The sequence below is a fragment of the Mandrillus leucophaeus genome, unplaced genomic scaffold, assembly GCF_000951045.1.
Source record: "Mandrillus leucophaeus isolate KB7577 unplaced genomic scaffold, Mleu.le_1.0 Scaffold22, whole genome shotgun sequence".
Lineage (NCBI taxonomy): Eukaryota > Metazoa > Chordata > Mammalia > Primates > Cercopithecidae > Mandrillus > Mandrillus leucophaeus.
Genome location: NW_012102254.1, coordinates 4,910,366 through 4,927,257, shown reverse-complemented (window position 1 = coordinate 4,927,257; position 16,892 = coordinate 4,910,366). Strand labels below are relative to the sequence as shown.

The 16,892-nt window shown below is 48.3% G+C and overlaps 1 protein-coding gene across 4 annotated transcripts in view; it reads right to left on the bottom strand.

The window, feature by feature from the left end:
• Window positions 1-311: 311 nt before the first annotated feature.
• SLC6A20 (solute carrier family 6 (proline IMINO transporter), member 20) overlaps window positions 312-16,892 on the bottom strand; it is a 39,054-nt gene continuing 22,473 nt past the window's right edge. For 2 of the 4 annotated variants that reach the window (XM_011981089.1, XM_011981090.1), the window contains 7 exons: window positions 15,235-15,345; window positions 13,936-14,177; window positions 12,959-13,121; window positions 8,275-8,479; window positions 5,697-5,856; window positions 2,640-2,805; window positions 714-1,907 (listed from right to left, as the gene is read on the bottom strand). In XM_011981089.1, coding sequence (XP_011836479.1) covers window positions 1,758-1,907; window positions 2,640-2,805; window positions 5,697-5,856; window positions 8,275-8,479; window positions 12,959-13,121; window positions 13,936-14,177; window positions 15,235-15,345 — 1,197 coding nt within the window. In that variant the 3' untranslated portion in view covers window positions 714-1,757. Of the gene's footprint in view, window positions 1,908-2,639; window positions 2,806-5,696; window positions 5,857-8,274; window positions 8,480-12,958; window positions 13,122-13,935; window positions 14,178-15,234; window positions 15,346-16,892 lie in introns of all 4 variants that reach the window. The other 2 variants (XM_011981092.1, XM_011981091.1) reach the window with 2 other exon arrangements.

The following is a 16,892-nucleotide window of genomic DNA, read 5'->3' as shown; positions in this document are numbered from 1 at the left end:
TGGGTGGCCCCAGGGTGTGGTGTGGGCATCTGGAGTTTTAAATGCTCCAGAGGTTGGAATGGGTTGCAAGGTGGGGACACTGAGTAAGGTCATGATATAGGACATTCATCTTTTCATTCCTGAGGCTACCTGGTGTTCAAGGCTTACGCACCCCGACTGATGGCTGATCCCAGGTGGCCCCGAGTTGTAAGACAGTGACCGTGAGTGGGGGTTGAGAGGAGGGCCAGACCCTCCAGGATTCAGAGCAGACTCTGAATGGAGAATGGCGATGAGTTTTACCAAGCATACTGCTTGTGAACATATTGTTAACAAGGCACATCCTGCACAGCCCTAAATCCATTAAACTTTGATTCAATACAGCACATGTTTCTGTGAGCGCAGGGTTGGGGCTAAAGTTACAGGTTAACAGCATCTCAAAGCAGAAACAATTTTTCTCAGTACAGATCAAAATGGAGTTTCTTATGTCCTCCTTTTCTACATAGACACAGTAACAGTCTGATCTCTCTCTCTTTTCCCCACAGGGACTAATGTGATATCAGAGATACGGTGTGTCTTCAGCTACAAGATGCTCTGTTTGAATTATATACATTTCAGAAAACTTATGTACAGATGAATCATTTAAAATGAATTGTAAGTGGTATTGTGGTCTTGATAGAGTTGGCCACGATGTCCAAATGTAATATTAAGCCTATGGGAAAAGTCAGATCCACTTCTTTTTTTTGAGTCAGTCTTGCTCTGTCACCCAGACTGGAGTGCAGTGGCATGATCTCAGCGCACTGCAACCGCCACCTCCTAGGTTCAAATGATTCTCGTGCCTCAGCAGCCAGAGTAGCTGGGATTACAGGCCTGTACCACCACTCCCAGCTAATTTTTTTTTGTATTTTTAGTAGAAACGGGGTTTCGCCATATTGGCCAGGCTGGCCTCGAACTCCTGACCTCAAGTGATCCACCTGCCTTGACCCCCAAGGTGCTGGGATTACAGGCGTGAGCCACCATGCCCAGCTGAGATCCACTTTCATCCTCACAGTGGCTCCTGACTCCTTTTCCAATGCACCAAGACACCACGGAGGGATGTCTGCGCAGACTTCTAATGTGGTTTGCGGTTGCAAACTGTCGTTGGGGCAATTTTTTGTAGAAAAGTCTGGTCCTGGACCCACTGTCAGAGAACTTAGAGAAAGGTTCCCTGTGGGGGTCCCAAACAAAGATCTTCTTTCTTTATAACCTGTCATCCTAAGATTTAAAGGGTGGAAGGGGAACACAGAAGTTGCATATTCACTACAACTCAAAAAAGAAGATAATTAATTTTGCACCAGTGACAAATATGTCATCTTAGGCACTTCGAAACTCCTTAAATGGATCTAAAAATATTTGTCCTCTAATATTTTGGTGTCTCTTCAGCCAAAAACAAAAATTGCTTAAATTTGGTCCCATAAGAATTATAGTCATATTTCCGTTCGCAATGTGCCCTAATTCTAGGACTTTCCTGGAATGAAGGACCACCGTTATCTTTGAGAATGGCTTTCATAGCCCGCCCCCTTTGATGACGAGGAGGCAGGCGACGGGGAGGAAGGGCGGCCTCCGGAGGGTGTGTGTTCTCCCAACGGAGTCTTCTTCCTGCACACCTTCCTCATCTTGTTTAGACGCTCAGGAAGTTGACGGGCTGAGCACTTCTGGCTTAAGCATTTGAAAAAGCAGCAGAGGAGTTTCCGCCTGTAAATAGTATCCGTAAAACTGTGAGCGGCTGGGAAGCCCACATCTCAGGCCACGGGGGCCGCGTCTCCCGTCTTGAGGTGATGCAGAACAAAAGTCCCCAGGGCCACCAGGGGGATGCACATGGTGGAGGAGGCCACAAGCAGCCCGATGACAGCCAGCGCATAGGCCGGGTAATCTTTGGTCACAAGCTGGCCCTGAAAGGAGAGACTGAGTGTCAGCAGAGAGCACCTGCTGAGAGCACTGCCCCTGGGCCTCAGGGCCGCCACCCGTGATGTGGAGGCGGTGTGACGTGGGCAGAGAGCATGTGGGGCCGGTGTCCTTACTCCTGGGGCCACCAGCTCCGCAATTCACTAGCACATGTGCCAGGGGCCTAACCGCCCTCACCTTCTTTTTCTTCCATAAACTAGGAATAACAGTAACTACTTGAACCAGTGGGTGTAGAGCTATTGTTTGGAGCTACCCATAATGAATAATCATGGTAATAATCAAGCACCTTACGTCTAAGGCAACATTCAGGGCACCTAAAATATAGGGGACTACTCTTAGCCCGGAATGGAACTTTCCATGAAGGTAGCAATGTTCTCTATGAGTGCTGTCTGCTGTGGTGGGCGCGGAGGGCAGCGCTGCTCAAGAGGCAGGAGCTGGCGCCTTCGCAGCGGGAGTTTTTCTCAGCGTCCAGGGGACAGGTCGATGGGGAAGCTGTGGAGCAGTGCCTTCCTCTCGCCCCACTGAAGCATGTATCTAAAAACTCAAAGCCCAGTTCCTCTGTCCTGGGCTATTTCTAAAATGCCTCAGTGATATTTCCATGTCGTGACAAATAACCTACCCACACTATGGAAACAGTTCCCTGGTTTCAGAAAACGAATGGCCCATGCTTTTGGGTGACCATGGGGGCCCAGCACCAGCCCTACAGAGACAGCAGATACCTGGGAGGCATCCCAGGCTTGGTACTTCAGCGTCCCCGTGAGGATGTAGTCACTCAGGTAGAAGACAAAGAGGCTGACAATCAGTAGTGGGCTTACGCCAGCCCACATCACCTTCCAGTACCAGCTCACAGCTCGGCCAGTCATGGCCTTAAGATCACTTTCAAATCTATTTGGAAAACAGGGAGAGAAAGTCTGGATTATCCAGGCTGCGGAGGTGAGGGTGTCCAGTTTACCCGTCCCTATTCACAAAGGAACATTCTGTTCTAGGTGGTAACTGATGTCTGACTTTGGCCACTGGACTCCTCTGTGACACCTTCTTGAGAGAGCAGTGCTGCGGTGGGGAGGGGAGAAGGGCTGAGACTGCCCAGAAAGGGTGACGGAGCAAGCACCCTGTGGATAGTGGACATCAGAAGATGCCTTCCTAGTGCCAGCCTTCAGACGAAGGTTGCTGGCATAGCCCAGAGGGCAGCTTCCAGGAATGGTGGGCACAGGCAGCAAGGGAGGGACATTTGTTGGGCTGGTCATCAACGACAGGGCTTCTTGGGCAGCTCTGCCCACCCCCCAACCCAGCCCGCTGCTGTCAGTCAGTGACTCCCTTTCCCAGTAAATGCCACGGAGCAGAATCACTTGGTCCACTGAAACCAGAGCAGGTTTTCTGGGACAGAAGAAGAGCCAACCTCGGACTGAAGGCCTTCCTGTAGCCCTGGCCTGTTGGAGCTGGTCTAGAGCGGCCAGGGCAGTGAGGCCCAAAGGCGTTGCCCACAGCCACCATCACCATCTCCATCATTCCTGTAGCTCTCTCGTTTCCCTCTTCTTTACTTTTAAACCTACATTTAGCAGCAACACAACAGCAGCCAGTTTCTCATAGACTTGACAGGCTAAGTACACGTATTTTTGAGTACACATACACAGTATAAAAAGTATCTTTGGCATTTTGGGAGATGTTGGCCCAACGAAACTCCCCATTTCACACAGGAGGAACCAAGGCCCAGGGTTGCGATGCCATCTGCCTTAGGGCTTGGTAAAGACCAGGCCCAGAACCTGGGTTGGCCTCCTGCCTCCAGCCCAGAGCCTTTAAACCTGCTCCCTACAGCGGGAGAGGCAGCCTTGGCGGGAGGGGCTGGGGTGGTGTGGGTGTGACATCACCGGCTGCAGCCACAGCCCCTCCCTCCCTGGGACCTGCTGCATGTCCTGGGTGTCCATGCAAGGCTGTGCGGAGACCACCACCTGCCCTTTGCTGCTGCTGACATAGTGGGACTCTAGGCTGTAGGCCGTGAAGGCTCATGTATGTGACGTGGAAATCTGGGGCTTTCAAAAATCGGACAGGTGAAAAAGTGTTGGGGGTCCTCTTGTCCCTTCACACCCCCATTACCCCCCGCTTTCTGGATGGAGAAAGTTGGGAAGAGCTGGCTGCAGAAAAGCCCTAGGACACTGTCGCTGGGTGGTCACTAGATGGCGGTGTCCCCTGAGCAAGCCGAAGCACTCCCCATCTACCACTTACAGTCAGTCCACCTACAACATCTCCAAGGCACGTTTGTTTCCGCCTGTCTCCCTTTGCCAGCCCCTTTTTGATGGACTTGTGCCCCTCACCCATCTAGTGACCTCCAGTGGGCCCTAGGTTCTGTTCCTCTCTCCCAACCTTCTCTTTTTATCCTGAAACACTCACCCTCTCAGTGACCAATCTCTTTCTCCCTCTAGACTGGCATTTCCTAGGTGACCAGGGGTTTTCCCAGTTTTAGCACTGAAAGTTCCACATCCCAGAAAACCCCTCAATCCTGGGGAAACAGGGAGAGTTGGTCCCCCTAACGCTAGTGTCCTTGAAATGTTAGTAGCTAAGGGTGGGAGTGGGGTGAGCGGAGGGTGAAAAGGCATTCCTTGACCAAGTAAGTCTGGAAATGCTGCAATTCTAACCCTCTCTTTGGGATCCATAACTGTCTTTAAGACTCTGAGAAGTCCTACGGGAAAGACATCGATTTGGCTTTGTTTAACTTATGTCCTGAAATGAATGGACCATGGGAGATTCCGCAGCATGGCACAGGACCCTGGCCTTTGCAGGGACATAGCAGGGAATGCTGCTTCAGGAATGCCTGCCTCCCAGAGTGTTGTCAGTGTCTTCCTCCCCACCCCGAACCAGCATGGAGGATCAAAAAGACTGGGGAAGAGGGCAGAAAACAACGTGGCACAGCCTCCTCGCCCAAACCGGTGCCCACTCGAGCAGCGCTGCCCAAACTGATGTGCCTCAGGCCCCCCGGACATAGCGTGAAGATGTAGGATCTGATTCAGCAGGACGGGGTGGGTCCGAGCTTCTACAGTCCCAATGAGCGCCTTGTTGCTGCTGCTCCCGCTCTAGGGACCACACTTGGGGTAGCAAAGCTCTCTAGGCCAGTGATTCTCAAAGCGTGGGTGCCAGACTCATCTGGGAACCTGCTAGAAATGTGAATTCTTGGCCCTCCCCAGGCCTGCCTGATCAGAACCTTGGGTGTGAGTCCCGCAGCTGTGTTTGACCAGCCCAAGGGACTGTGAGGCACACTCGAGTTTGAAGGCTGCTCTAGACCGGTGGTTCTTGCCCCAGCTGCACATTCCATCACCTGGGGAGAATGAAAACATTCCAGTCCTGTGCTGTGCACTGGGATTGAGAACCTCACTGACTAAATTTTCAATCTGCCAAATTTTCTAAGGTCTAAGTTATCAACTGCACTTTGGTCAGGGTTCTGGGAAAATACTGATGTTGGCCAATGATCAGAGCATCCAGTGCCTGGAGGCACAATTCCCTGCCCCAGTAAGCTGTGGGGGTCCAGCAGGGTCGACCCTAAAACATCCTGTGATACAAAGCAAAAGTACGGGAATAGAGAGAAAGATATTCACTGAAGCAAACTGAGCGTGGAATAGGGGCAGAGCATTAGCTGAGATCTGCGGGCAAAGAACAAACATTGAGTAACGATGCCAAGCTTAAGGAAGAGGTGAAGATGTGTATCAAGAAACAGCTGTTTTCCTTGAGGGGTGTGGCCTCTGTGGCTGTGTTTTCCCTGCGCAACTAGGGGTCCTGGGCCTCCTCACCTCCTCAACCCGTACACGTAGCACACGGCAATCGTCTCCACCAGCACGATGAGCAGCAGGGACAGTGTGGCCGCGTAGTCGTTGAATATATCAAACCAGTAGTTCCCAGCCTCCATGGTGAACACCATGCCGATGGCACAGTTGACAAGGCACACCAGACCTGGGGGCCACAAGACCAGCTGCTCACCTGCCCAAAACCCCCCACTACTGCTCACCAGTTCTCTAAGGGACAGCGGGGCCACTGGCCCTCGGGGGACCTTGGCTGATTGGTTCATCCACATGGGTTGAAAGAGCTGTTGTGGGTTGGACTCTCTGAAGGTGTGTGCCATGTGTGTGGGGCAGGGGGCACAATGGTGTCCCGAAGTGTGTCAGCAGGAGTCACTGATGTTGACTCACTGAGCTGCCCTGCAGGGGAGGCAGAGCTTCAAGCTCAATGAACAAGCAGACGTGGTGGGCACTGCCATTCCAGGATCCCGCCCAGGCTGTGGGTCTGCAATTATAACCCTCTCTGTTTATCCCAACAACTCAGCCCTGGAGCTTATGAGAAAAGAATCAGGGGAGGAGGCTTGAATATGGGGTGGCCCCATAAGGACTTCCTAGAGAGGACTTGCATCCACCAAGAAGGGGGTGGGGCGGGGAAGAGACACATGTCCACCAAGATCCTCCCACGTGCCAGGCACTTGCAATGCGTTGGACCCTTAGGCCTCTGAGGCAGATTTCCGGAGCCCCCTTTCACTGATGGGAAGGCAAGGCTCAGAGATGTCCAAGGCTCCCCCGACGTCCCATAGCATGTCAGTGGCAGAGTGAGGATTCAGACCCAGGCCCTTTAGCTTCCAGAACCTGGGCCTTCATCCCAGTCTCCTCCAGTTGCCTCCCCTGGGGACCCCATGCGTGTCTGAGTCTAGAGCCCACACCTGCCCTTTCCACTACCACACCGTACACTGCTAGCTACCGAGCCCTCCTGCCATCCTGATGGGGACACACAAGGAGAAAGGGACCATGTGCTGGCCAAGGGCTACAGGCACACCTAGTGTTGGCTACAGAGACCAGGTCCGAGGAGGGGGGCTAAGTGCTGCTGGACTCTGAAGAGGTGGGGGCAACTCCAACTGGAGTGGTCGGGGCTTGAAGGAGATGGCCTGGGAGCTGGGTTTGATTCGTCCTGCATGTGGAGGAATGGTGTCTTCAGAGGCAGAGGTGTAGGCCACAGGGTCCTCGAGGCACTCTGGTTGCAGATGGGCCAGGGAATGAAACCATGAGAGATGTAATTGGAAAAGCCAGCTCATTTCCTAAGAACTGAAATGTCCATCAACAGCAGAATGGATAAAGAAACTGGTATGTGATCTTACAATGGATTATTATATAGGCAGAAAAAGGGGCAGACGATCGCTGCTCGAAACATGAGTGGATCTCACAGGTAGATTCTGAGTGAAGAAAATAGGTGCAGAGTATGTACAACAGGACTTCGTTCATATGAAATTCAAGAACAGAAAGGCCAGGCGCAATGACTCATGCCTGTAATCCCAGTAGTTTGGGAGGCCGAGGCAGGTAGATCACTTGAGGTCAGGAGTTTCAGACCAGCCTGGCCAACACGGTGAAACCCTGTCTCTACTAAAAATACAAAAATTAGCCAGGCATCATGGTGTGCACCTGTAATCCCAGCTACTCAGGAGGCTGAGGCATGAGAACAGCTTGAGCCTGGGAGGCGGAGGTTGCAGTGAACCAAGATCGCACCATTGCACTCCAGCCTGGGTGACAGAGTGAGACTGTCTTTAAAAAAAAAAAAAAGGAAAAAAAAACCCCTAAAATGTAGAAGTCAGAATAAAGGTGAACTCCAGGGGTGCATACTTCCTGGGAAGGGGTGTGAAGGAGCTGTCTAGGGTGCAGAAAATGTTCTGTATCTTGACCTAGGTGGTGGTTCCTCGAGTGGACACATATGTAAAATCCACTGAGTTTGCACTTAAGAATTGTACACTTTATAATGGTCATACTTCAGGCTGGGTGTGGTGGCTCACGCCTGTAACCCCAGCACTTTGGGAGGCTGAGATGAGCGAATCACCTGAGGTCAGGAGTTCAAGACCAGCTTGGCCAACATGGTGAAACCCCGTCTCTACTAAAGACACAAAAATTAGCCAGGCGTCATGGCGTGCACCTGTAATCCTAGCTACTCGGGAGGGTGAGGCAGGAGAATCACTTGAACCCGGGAAATGGAGGTTGCAGTGAGCCAAAATCACGCCACTGCACTCTAGCCTGGGTGACAGAGTGAGACCCTGTCTGAAATATATGTAATATACTTCAATGAAAACAAACAAAAACAACAGCAAGTTCTCTCCTAGCCTGGAGAACTTCGAATGTCAGGTTGGGGAGTTGGGTCGGGGTGGCCACTTCACTTCCCTGTGATGTGGAGAATGGAACGCACAGGATGAATCATGTGGCCCAGGTCCTGGATTGTGAGAAGACGTGGCAGGACCATGGTGAGGTGGCTGCAGCCCCCTCATGACCCCTGAGGGAACTCTCCCTTGCTCACTCCCATGCCCTGGCCCTCCTGATCCCCGCCCCCTCCACTGGCTGGCCTGCTGACCTGAGATGGCCTCCTTGGGCAGGTGGCTGGAGATGATCTTGCTGTCTGTCAGAGGGGTAAGGATGGCCGCTGTGTTTCCCAGCATGCTCCCAATGCCCAGCATCAGCAGCATGAAGAAGTAGAGCACCGACCACAGCTGGGACACCTCCATGTTTTTAATGGCCTCCGTGTAGACGATGAATGCCAGGCCAGTGCCCTGGACGGCCTGCCCAGGGTGAGAAGACACCAGTTACATGCATGAGGGACTTACAGTCTTATTCACACATTCAGTGCTAAGCAACGTGGGGTACCTTGGAAGTGGCCATGAGAAGCCACATTGTGAGGTTGGAGCTTCCATCTGCAGACCAGCCCCTTACACTTAGCTGGGTCGAAAAGGAAAGGGAGCTGCTGGGAGCTCATATATGCAAAGCACGTGAGAACTTGCAGCCAGCCTGCAACACTGAGTTCCCCTCTCCTGCCCCAATTTACGTAAATTCTGGATGAAAAAGAATAAAACAATGCATAATTTCTGCTTCTAATGTGATGACTGACTAGGTGTCCTGAAACCTCTGTGGCTGGGACCTGAGGAGGGAGGGTGGGGCCAGGGCAGCAGGAAGCAGAATTGTGGAGAGCCAGCTTGGTCAGCAGGCAACCAGGAGGGCCAGGTGCTCAGCGGTCAGGTCCCTGTGTTGGTAACGCTGTTGCAGAGATGTTAAACTATGGAAATTGAGGCTGGAACTCCTGCTTAAAGACAATCCCCCAAGGGGCTCAAAAGGGATAATAAGTTGTGTGTACTCCCTGGCTACCCACAGAAGAAGCAAAAACAAGCCCTCCCTGGGTAGAAGCCCCCCAATTTAGACACATAGGTTTCCCAGAGATTAAGCAAAGTGCTCATAAACAGGGATTTACAAACCCACAAGGAGAGAAGTCACTGTGAGTGAAGAACTAGCAAGAATAAGAAATAAGATTTAGAACAACCCTCCCCAAGGGTGGCAGATGTTGGATTGTCAGATTCAGAATTGCTATGGACTGAACCGTGTCCACCTGAAATTTGTATGTTGAAACCCTAGCTCCCAATGTGACTGTATCTGGAGATAGGGTCTTTAGGAAGTAATTAAGGTTAAACGGAGTTATAATATTGGAGCCTTAATCTGACCAGACTGTGGTCTTATAGCAAGAGGAAGAGACAGAGAGAACTCTCTATTGTGTGAAGACACAGTGAGAAGATAAGTATTCTTGAACCAGGAAACAGGCCTTCATCAGAAACCAAACCCTGCTGGACCTTGATCTTGGACTTCTCAGCCTCCAGGACTGTGAGACATAAATTCCTATTGCTTGCTGGGCACAGTGGCTCATGCCTATAATCCTAGCACTTTGGGAGGCTTAGGTGGGAGGATCACTTGAGCTCAGGAGTTTGAGATCAGCTTGGGCAACATAGCAAGACCTCGTCTCTACTAAAAGTAAATAAAAGAAAATAAATTTATGTTGTTTAAGCCACCCAGTCTATGATATTTTGTTATAGCAGGCTGCATTGACTAATACAAGAACACAGGTCAATTCTATAGCATACCAGCTGCTCAGAGGCATACTGAAAATAGTTGGTTTCATGTGCTAACAACAAGGGAGTGACTACTTGTAGAGAACTTAAAAACAATAGTAAAAATCTACAAAAAGTTGATATACTTTTTATTATTATCATGAGCCAGCAATTCTAAACAGTGTTAAAATACTGCTCTCCTTCTCTTGCCTATGGCCACGACTGAAACAGTTATGTATGAAATGTTTAACGAAACAAAGAATAACATTACAAAGATAAACATGTATCAAGAAACTATTGGGATGGACAAATAAATTGGAAAAAAATAGCATCTATATTAAAAATATAGTTATTGAATTAAAAGGTTCAGTTGACAATTAAATACCAGATTAGATGCAGCTGAAAAGAGAGTTAGTGAACTGAAAGATATATCCAGGAATGACTCAATAAGACAAAAAAGGATAAGAAGATGGGAAAAATAAAAGAGAGGTTAAGAAACCTGTAGGACAGGAATGAAAAAGTCACATCTAATGAAGTTCCAAAAGGAGAAAAATGAGATAATCAGAGACAATGATTATGAGATAATAGGTACGAATTTTCCAAAACTGATAAGAAACATGGATCCATAGATCCAGGAAGCCCAACCTCACCTAGGCCTAGAGTGGATAAATAAAAATATATTCATGCCATGTCTAGATTGCAGAGGCCAAAGACAAAGAGAAGATCATGAGAAAGAGAAAAAACTGCTTGCTTACAAAGAATGAAATAAAATTTCAACAGCAACAATGGAAGCCTGAATCACATAGCAAACATCTTCAAAGTGTTGAGAGAAAATAACTGTTAACCTGGAATTTTCTACGCTGAGGAAAAATATCTTTAAAAGACAGATGCCAATTACAGAATAAAATTTAAGAAAACTGCTCTAAATGAAAGTATTTTAAGGAAAAACCTTTGGAGACACTGGGATGCAAGAAAGAATGGTGAACAAATAAAATGGCAAACATGTAGGTAAATACAAGAGCTGTATAAAATAATAATAATGTCATGTCCAGTGTATGGGGTTAAAGAGACAGAACTAGACAACAATCATTTAAAATGGGAGCAATAAAATGAAAGTACTCTAAAGTCCTTTTGAATTTTGGGAAGGAGGTCAAGATGCTGTTTAACTTTAGACTTTATTAAGTTAAATATGAAAGGAAAATTTCAAGAAGAAATCAAGCAGCCAAATTCCAAACAGCAGGGAATAAAGTGGAATGAGGAAAGAAAAGAAAGAAAGAAAGAAAAAAAGAACAAAGCAACAGGAAAAACGAAGTGTAGATAAATCAATAACCAACCATGTAATTCTTGGCTGTAGAGCCAAGCTCAAAAGTAGTGAGGAAAACTCCCAGGTGCCAAAACCATAAAGGAAAGTTGAAGTGAAAGCACTGAACAGGTGCGGAAGCCGAAGGACCTCATGGATCACCTGAACAGGACCTAGGCCTTGAAGGCTGGGGTTTGGGGGCTGCGGTCTGATGCCTGCCCAGGGAAGTAGGCTCATGCCACAGGCCAGTGCAAGCATGGAGCTAGGGCTGAACAAGCAGGAGAAAAAAGCATTGCCTAACCCATGAAATGACCTACAGTGGTTGTACCCAGGAAACAAAGTGCCAAACAAACCCAACCCAACCAAGCAACCACCCCAAAAATACCAACCTCCAAAGTAGCTTACTGGCAACCAGAGCCACAGGCCCTCCCTACTCCCTACCCTTGAAAAGTATTACCTAGGAACACTCTGTAGAAATAATCTCTAGAAGTGTTTACTTTAAATATAAGAATTAGACAAATATGCCCACTATCACTTCTACTCCCATGTGCTAGAAATGCTAGTGAATACAATAAGAACAAGGGAATGAGATATAAGCATTGAAAAGAAAAATGCGAAATTCAGTCTGCAGGCGATAGGACAGTTTAACATAGAAAACTGAAGCAAGTCTATAGCTAAATGTGAGAATTAATAAGAGAATTCATAAAGATTGCTGGATACAAGGTCAACATACAAAATTTTTAGCTTCCTTTTGCAACAAAAACAAACGATAGAATGAGGGGTAGAGATACCATTCACAATACAATAAAACAGTAAGGTAATAGAAATCTAATGAAAGATGTGCCAAGATGTTCATAGAGAAAGTTAGCTGAAGAATATTTTAAAAGACCTGAGTGAATGAGAGAAAGTATGTTCCTAAGTCGAATGTCACAATTCAAAAGATATTAATTCTCCCCAAGTTACACTATAAAATCTATGCAAGTCTAGTAAAAATTCCCTAGATTTTTTTCCAATGAAACTTATCAAACTGATCCTCAAACTAATGTGAAAAAATAAAGCTTCCAGCACAGCAGAGATAATTCTGTAAAATATAAAGATGACTTTCAGTAGCAAAAATTAAAAAAAAACCCTCCAAATGTCTATTAGTAAGGGAATGGATAAATTGCAGTATACTTGTGTGATGGAATAAAATGCAGCATTTAAATGAACAATGAGGTTCCGCATGTGTTATTGTGGACAGATCTCAAAATTAAAAGGCTGAATGAGAGAAGTATCTTTCCAGACCATTTATGCCTATTTAAAAACTGCCGACATAGGAGTCCAAAGGCTTGTTGAAAAAAAATAAAATAAAATAAAAACTGCCAACAAAACAATGACATTATTTAAGAATACATGAATGAGTATAAAAATGTAAAATATAAAATATAAAAATGAAGGTTCTTGCCTCTGGTGAGTAGGGAAAACAAAGGGGACTTTTTAACTTCATCTTTGAAACGTTCTTTCCCTTTATATAAAAAAAATCTGAACTCAAAATGACAAAATGTTTATAATGGATCTTTCTGAGTGGTATATATATGGGTGTTTGTTATATTATTCTCTCTACTTTCCTGTATTTTAAAAGCTTAGAAACACACAAAAAAAAGAACGGACAGAGATGTCCCCCAGGAAGTTTACTGTAACTAGCATTCTCCAGCAGCCCTCAGGAGAGTGGTGGTAAAGCCTCTCTTCTCCTTGGAGTTGCAGGAAAAGTTATTCAAGATCCTTCTTCATCTTTATGGACCTCACCTAGCTCCCAAGTCAGCAGCTCACCAAGGTCCCCATGAGTGTGTGGAGAGAAGATAGTCCCCAACCTTGCCTGGGCACGTTACCGTGTCTAGCTCCGACTCCAAGCTGCAGTTTTTGATGTGCGGGAACACCTCGCTGTATTTGCTTGGGTAGGCAGATGCGAGGTAGCCCTTCACCTGCTCCAGGTTGCTGGCCGTCAAAAAGCCATCTTCAAGGTCAAAAGTGTTGGTCAGCAGCAGAGTCACCCTGCAGAACACACCATCGGACCGACCTTCACTGATCAGAAAGGCAGCTGTCACCAAAGCCGCCCGTCAGCCTCTTCTTTTCTGATTAGGTGAGGAAAGGGAACCTGTTGCTTAGTGACCTTTTAAAGGGCGGGGTAATTTTGAATGGCACTGAAGAAGCCTCAGATATGAACAATGATGACAACAGGCACCAAACTCACACAGCGAGGCTATTTTAACCTCTGGACCAACATAGTCCAGCAGAAGTTTCCGTGCTGATGAAAATGTTCTCTATCTGGGCTGTCCCATTTGGCACTCACTGCCACATATGGCAACTGAGTACTTGATGGTGGACACTGAGCAACTGATTGAAAGTAACATGGGAATATGAATTAAGTTGCATTGATTTAAATGTAAATTTGTAAACAGCCACTTGTGGCTGGTAACTACCCAACTGGACAGCATACCTCCTGGATGATGTCCATGTATTTTGGGCAAGGCGCCACAGAAAGTGTATCCTGCAATCTCTGTGGCTTAGCTAGAGGCTTCTTGGTTACTTTTGAGGTTGGGGAGATGGAGTAGAAGAAACAAAGTTTGATTGTCGTATGTCCTATTACGCTAAGTGCTCGCAACACATTAACGTGCCCTTGTCCCTGCCAGGCAGATGTTGACATGCCCCAGGCCCCCCAGCAACTGGTGGTGGTATAAGGAGTCTGAACGTGAGCCCTGGATTGAGGACTCCAAAACTGGTGCACTTTGCCCCAGCCCTTGCCCAGGCGACCCTTCAGCTCAGAGCTCAGGGAGGCCTGGGACTCGGTGGGACAGCCCGAGCTTACTTCTTCAAGCAGTTTTCATAATTGAAGGTGGCCTTGAAGCCATAGATGGAGAAGGTGACGATGCTGGCAAATATGGAGGTGAAGCTGTTGATGAGGGACACAATGATGGCGTGCTTCTGGCAGTTGTTGGACGGCTCATTGTAGCTGGCGAAGGCGATCAGGCTGCCAAAGCCCAGGCCGAGTGAGAAGAAGATCTGGGTGGCTGCGTTGACCCAGGCCTTGGGGTTGGCCAGCTGTTCCATCTGGAAGGCCAACAGGGACAGGGCTGATGAGCCCTGGGTGAGATTCCAAACAAACACTTAGACCCTCAACAGGAGAGTAACCCAGAGAGGGGAAGGAGCTCGCCTACAGCACGCAGCCATCGGGGCACCCCTGGGACTGGAGACCAGCTCTTCTGGCCCCATCCACTCCCTGGCAGATGAAACACACAGCTCAAGCTGCACACCTCCCATGGCTAAGGTGCTGTGGAGAATACAGGTGCTATGTGGAGGATATAAGGTGCTACGTATCTTCTACAGCACTTCAGTCATAGGAGGTGTGTAAACAGAAGCAGCTATGCTCACCACTATACATCAGTGCAGAGGTGTGCAACGGAATACTGCAGGGTAAAATAATTAAAACACACATGGAGCCCTGATTCACAGGCAGACACTGCACAGGTCTGGGCATTCAGAGATGGAGGTGGTGTGGCCTGGCAGGGGAGGTCTAGGTGTGGGTTGACTCTCGGCACTGACATCAGGGGGCGTTTGGAATGGGGAAGGAGGAGGATGACACAGTCATTTAATTTCCAGGGGCTAGATTTGCTAAATGAAGAACTTGCCCCATCCCAAAGGCAAGAGGGCACCCTCCATGGATGAACCCTGGGTGTGGGGTGCATGAAGAGTGGGTGGGTTGGGAAGGGATTGTAGGAAACCCTGTAGGGAAACGGGTGCAGGGAACCATATGAGCCCACAAACAAGATGACCAGAGCAGTGCTCATGGGAAAAAGCTTGGTCCAGTTTGAAAGGGGCTTGAGGTGAGGCGGTGGTGGGGGTGCAGCAGTTGGGGGACAGTGAGGATGAAAAGGAGAGGCTGAAAGACTTAATGCTCCAGAATTAACAGGGAGTGGGGACGACCTGGCTGAGGAGGTGATCCAGCGACTGCAGGTACTCCACACTCCCACCACACCCTGGTGGGCTCACATCAGCTTCCCTGGGTACAGCGTTGGCCCACTCTCCATCTTTCCCTCTTCCCACCTGTCCTGGAAGGTGGCAGGATGAGTGAGGGGCGCCCTTAGGGCCCTCCCGCTTCAGCCCGTACCTTGGGAGTGAACATGTACATGAGGCCGTTGGTGGCTCCATGGAGCATGAGGCCCCTGATGAGGTAGATGATGAGCACGCAGTAGGGCAGTGACGCCGTGAAATACACCACCTGCGGGCATCAGAGGGCAGAGTCAGCCTCCCGGAGAGGTGGGGTCCACAGGACAGACCCACGCCCCACGGAACACCGCCACATCTGGGGTATTCAGGCTGCACTGCCCAGCTGCTGACAGCTGGAAAAGGCATGGAGATTCTTGGTCACACACAGGCTCTGGGTTAGGGCTGGAGAAATGGGTTGGTGGGATGTGGTCGCTCACAGTTGTGACCAGCAGGACATTTCTTATTCGGTAGAGAAGAGGCAAACAGGTACCGAGCCTCTGCCTTCCACCCTCCCTTCAACCTGACCTTATTCTGGAAAGGATTTGAGGTTACCCACAAAAATATATCAGTCACATTAACATTTCAAAATTGCTAGATAAAGAAATCAGCCTGAAAAAAATATATGGGCAATCCAGTAATGAGCCCACAGGAAAAAGCAACCCATAGAATCTGTGCATGAGTCTCTACCCAGTTTCTGAGCCAGATTCAGCTCCGAGCTTCCCGGTGGCGTACACACAAAGCAGGAACACAATTAAAAGGAAAACAAAAATCTGCAGCTTGGAGAAGGACAGATTTCCCCGGGATTGGGGCCTGAGAGCAGATTGGTCATGAGTGCTCATGCAGGAAAGCAGCGACGTGTAGAATAGAGGACAATGTCTCCATAATAAACACAATAGGAAATTCAGATCTGATTTTTATGGCAACCCTCCAAAAAGGGTTTACTTCCTTAGGCTTTAACATTACACCTGAATGGACATTTTTGTCAATCAGATCTTCTTTCTCCACCAACATGCATGGTAAGTTCAATGATGTTTTGTTAATATATTCGGTGTTCATGGTAGCGTTAGTAGTCACCTGTCATGCTCTGGGTGATTCTAACTGTTACAAAGCCATAGAATACAGACCTTCAAGTGCACGTGTGCCTAGCCAGGAATGGAATTTTTTCTGTAAATCAACTCATATGTGTACCAGAGCCTCATTTGTAAAGCAAATAAATATTTTGCTAGATTGTCTTTTGTGTAAGAGTTCCCTTAAAGTTTGAGTCTCTCTGTGAGAAATATGGCTGGTGGCTCATGTTCAGGTGAACTTGAATTACACTTGACCCTCCCTTCCCACTGAGGTGTGGTGTCATCTTCTTATCCATTTCCAAGGCCACCAGAGTGGCATTCTGTGCCCTGTCACCCAGAGGACAGCAGGTGGAATGCGGGGTGTCTTTTATCACTGCTTCTTAGCTGAGGTTGTTGTAACTTGAGAAGAGTAATAAATCCACCCAAGATTATAAGAAAAGAAACCAGATAAGAGATAGAGATGAAAAGACAGGGCACTCACTCGTGACCAACATCCATCACAATGGGCACTAAGCAGGCCCTTGGGGCCAGCCCCGGGAATTTCCCTCCTTCTCCCGAGGTGAGCAAGTTTCCCGGAGGCTCATGGAGTCTGCCCAAGTGGGCAGAATTGCTCGACATGTGATCCAGCCTAACCTATTGGAAGAAACCAATTCTGACCATTCTGCAGAGATTCTGGCAGGAAACAAAGGCAATTCCAACAGGGGATGCCAGG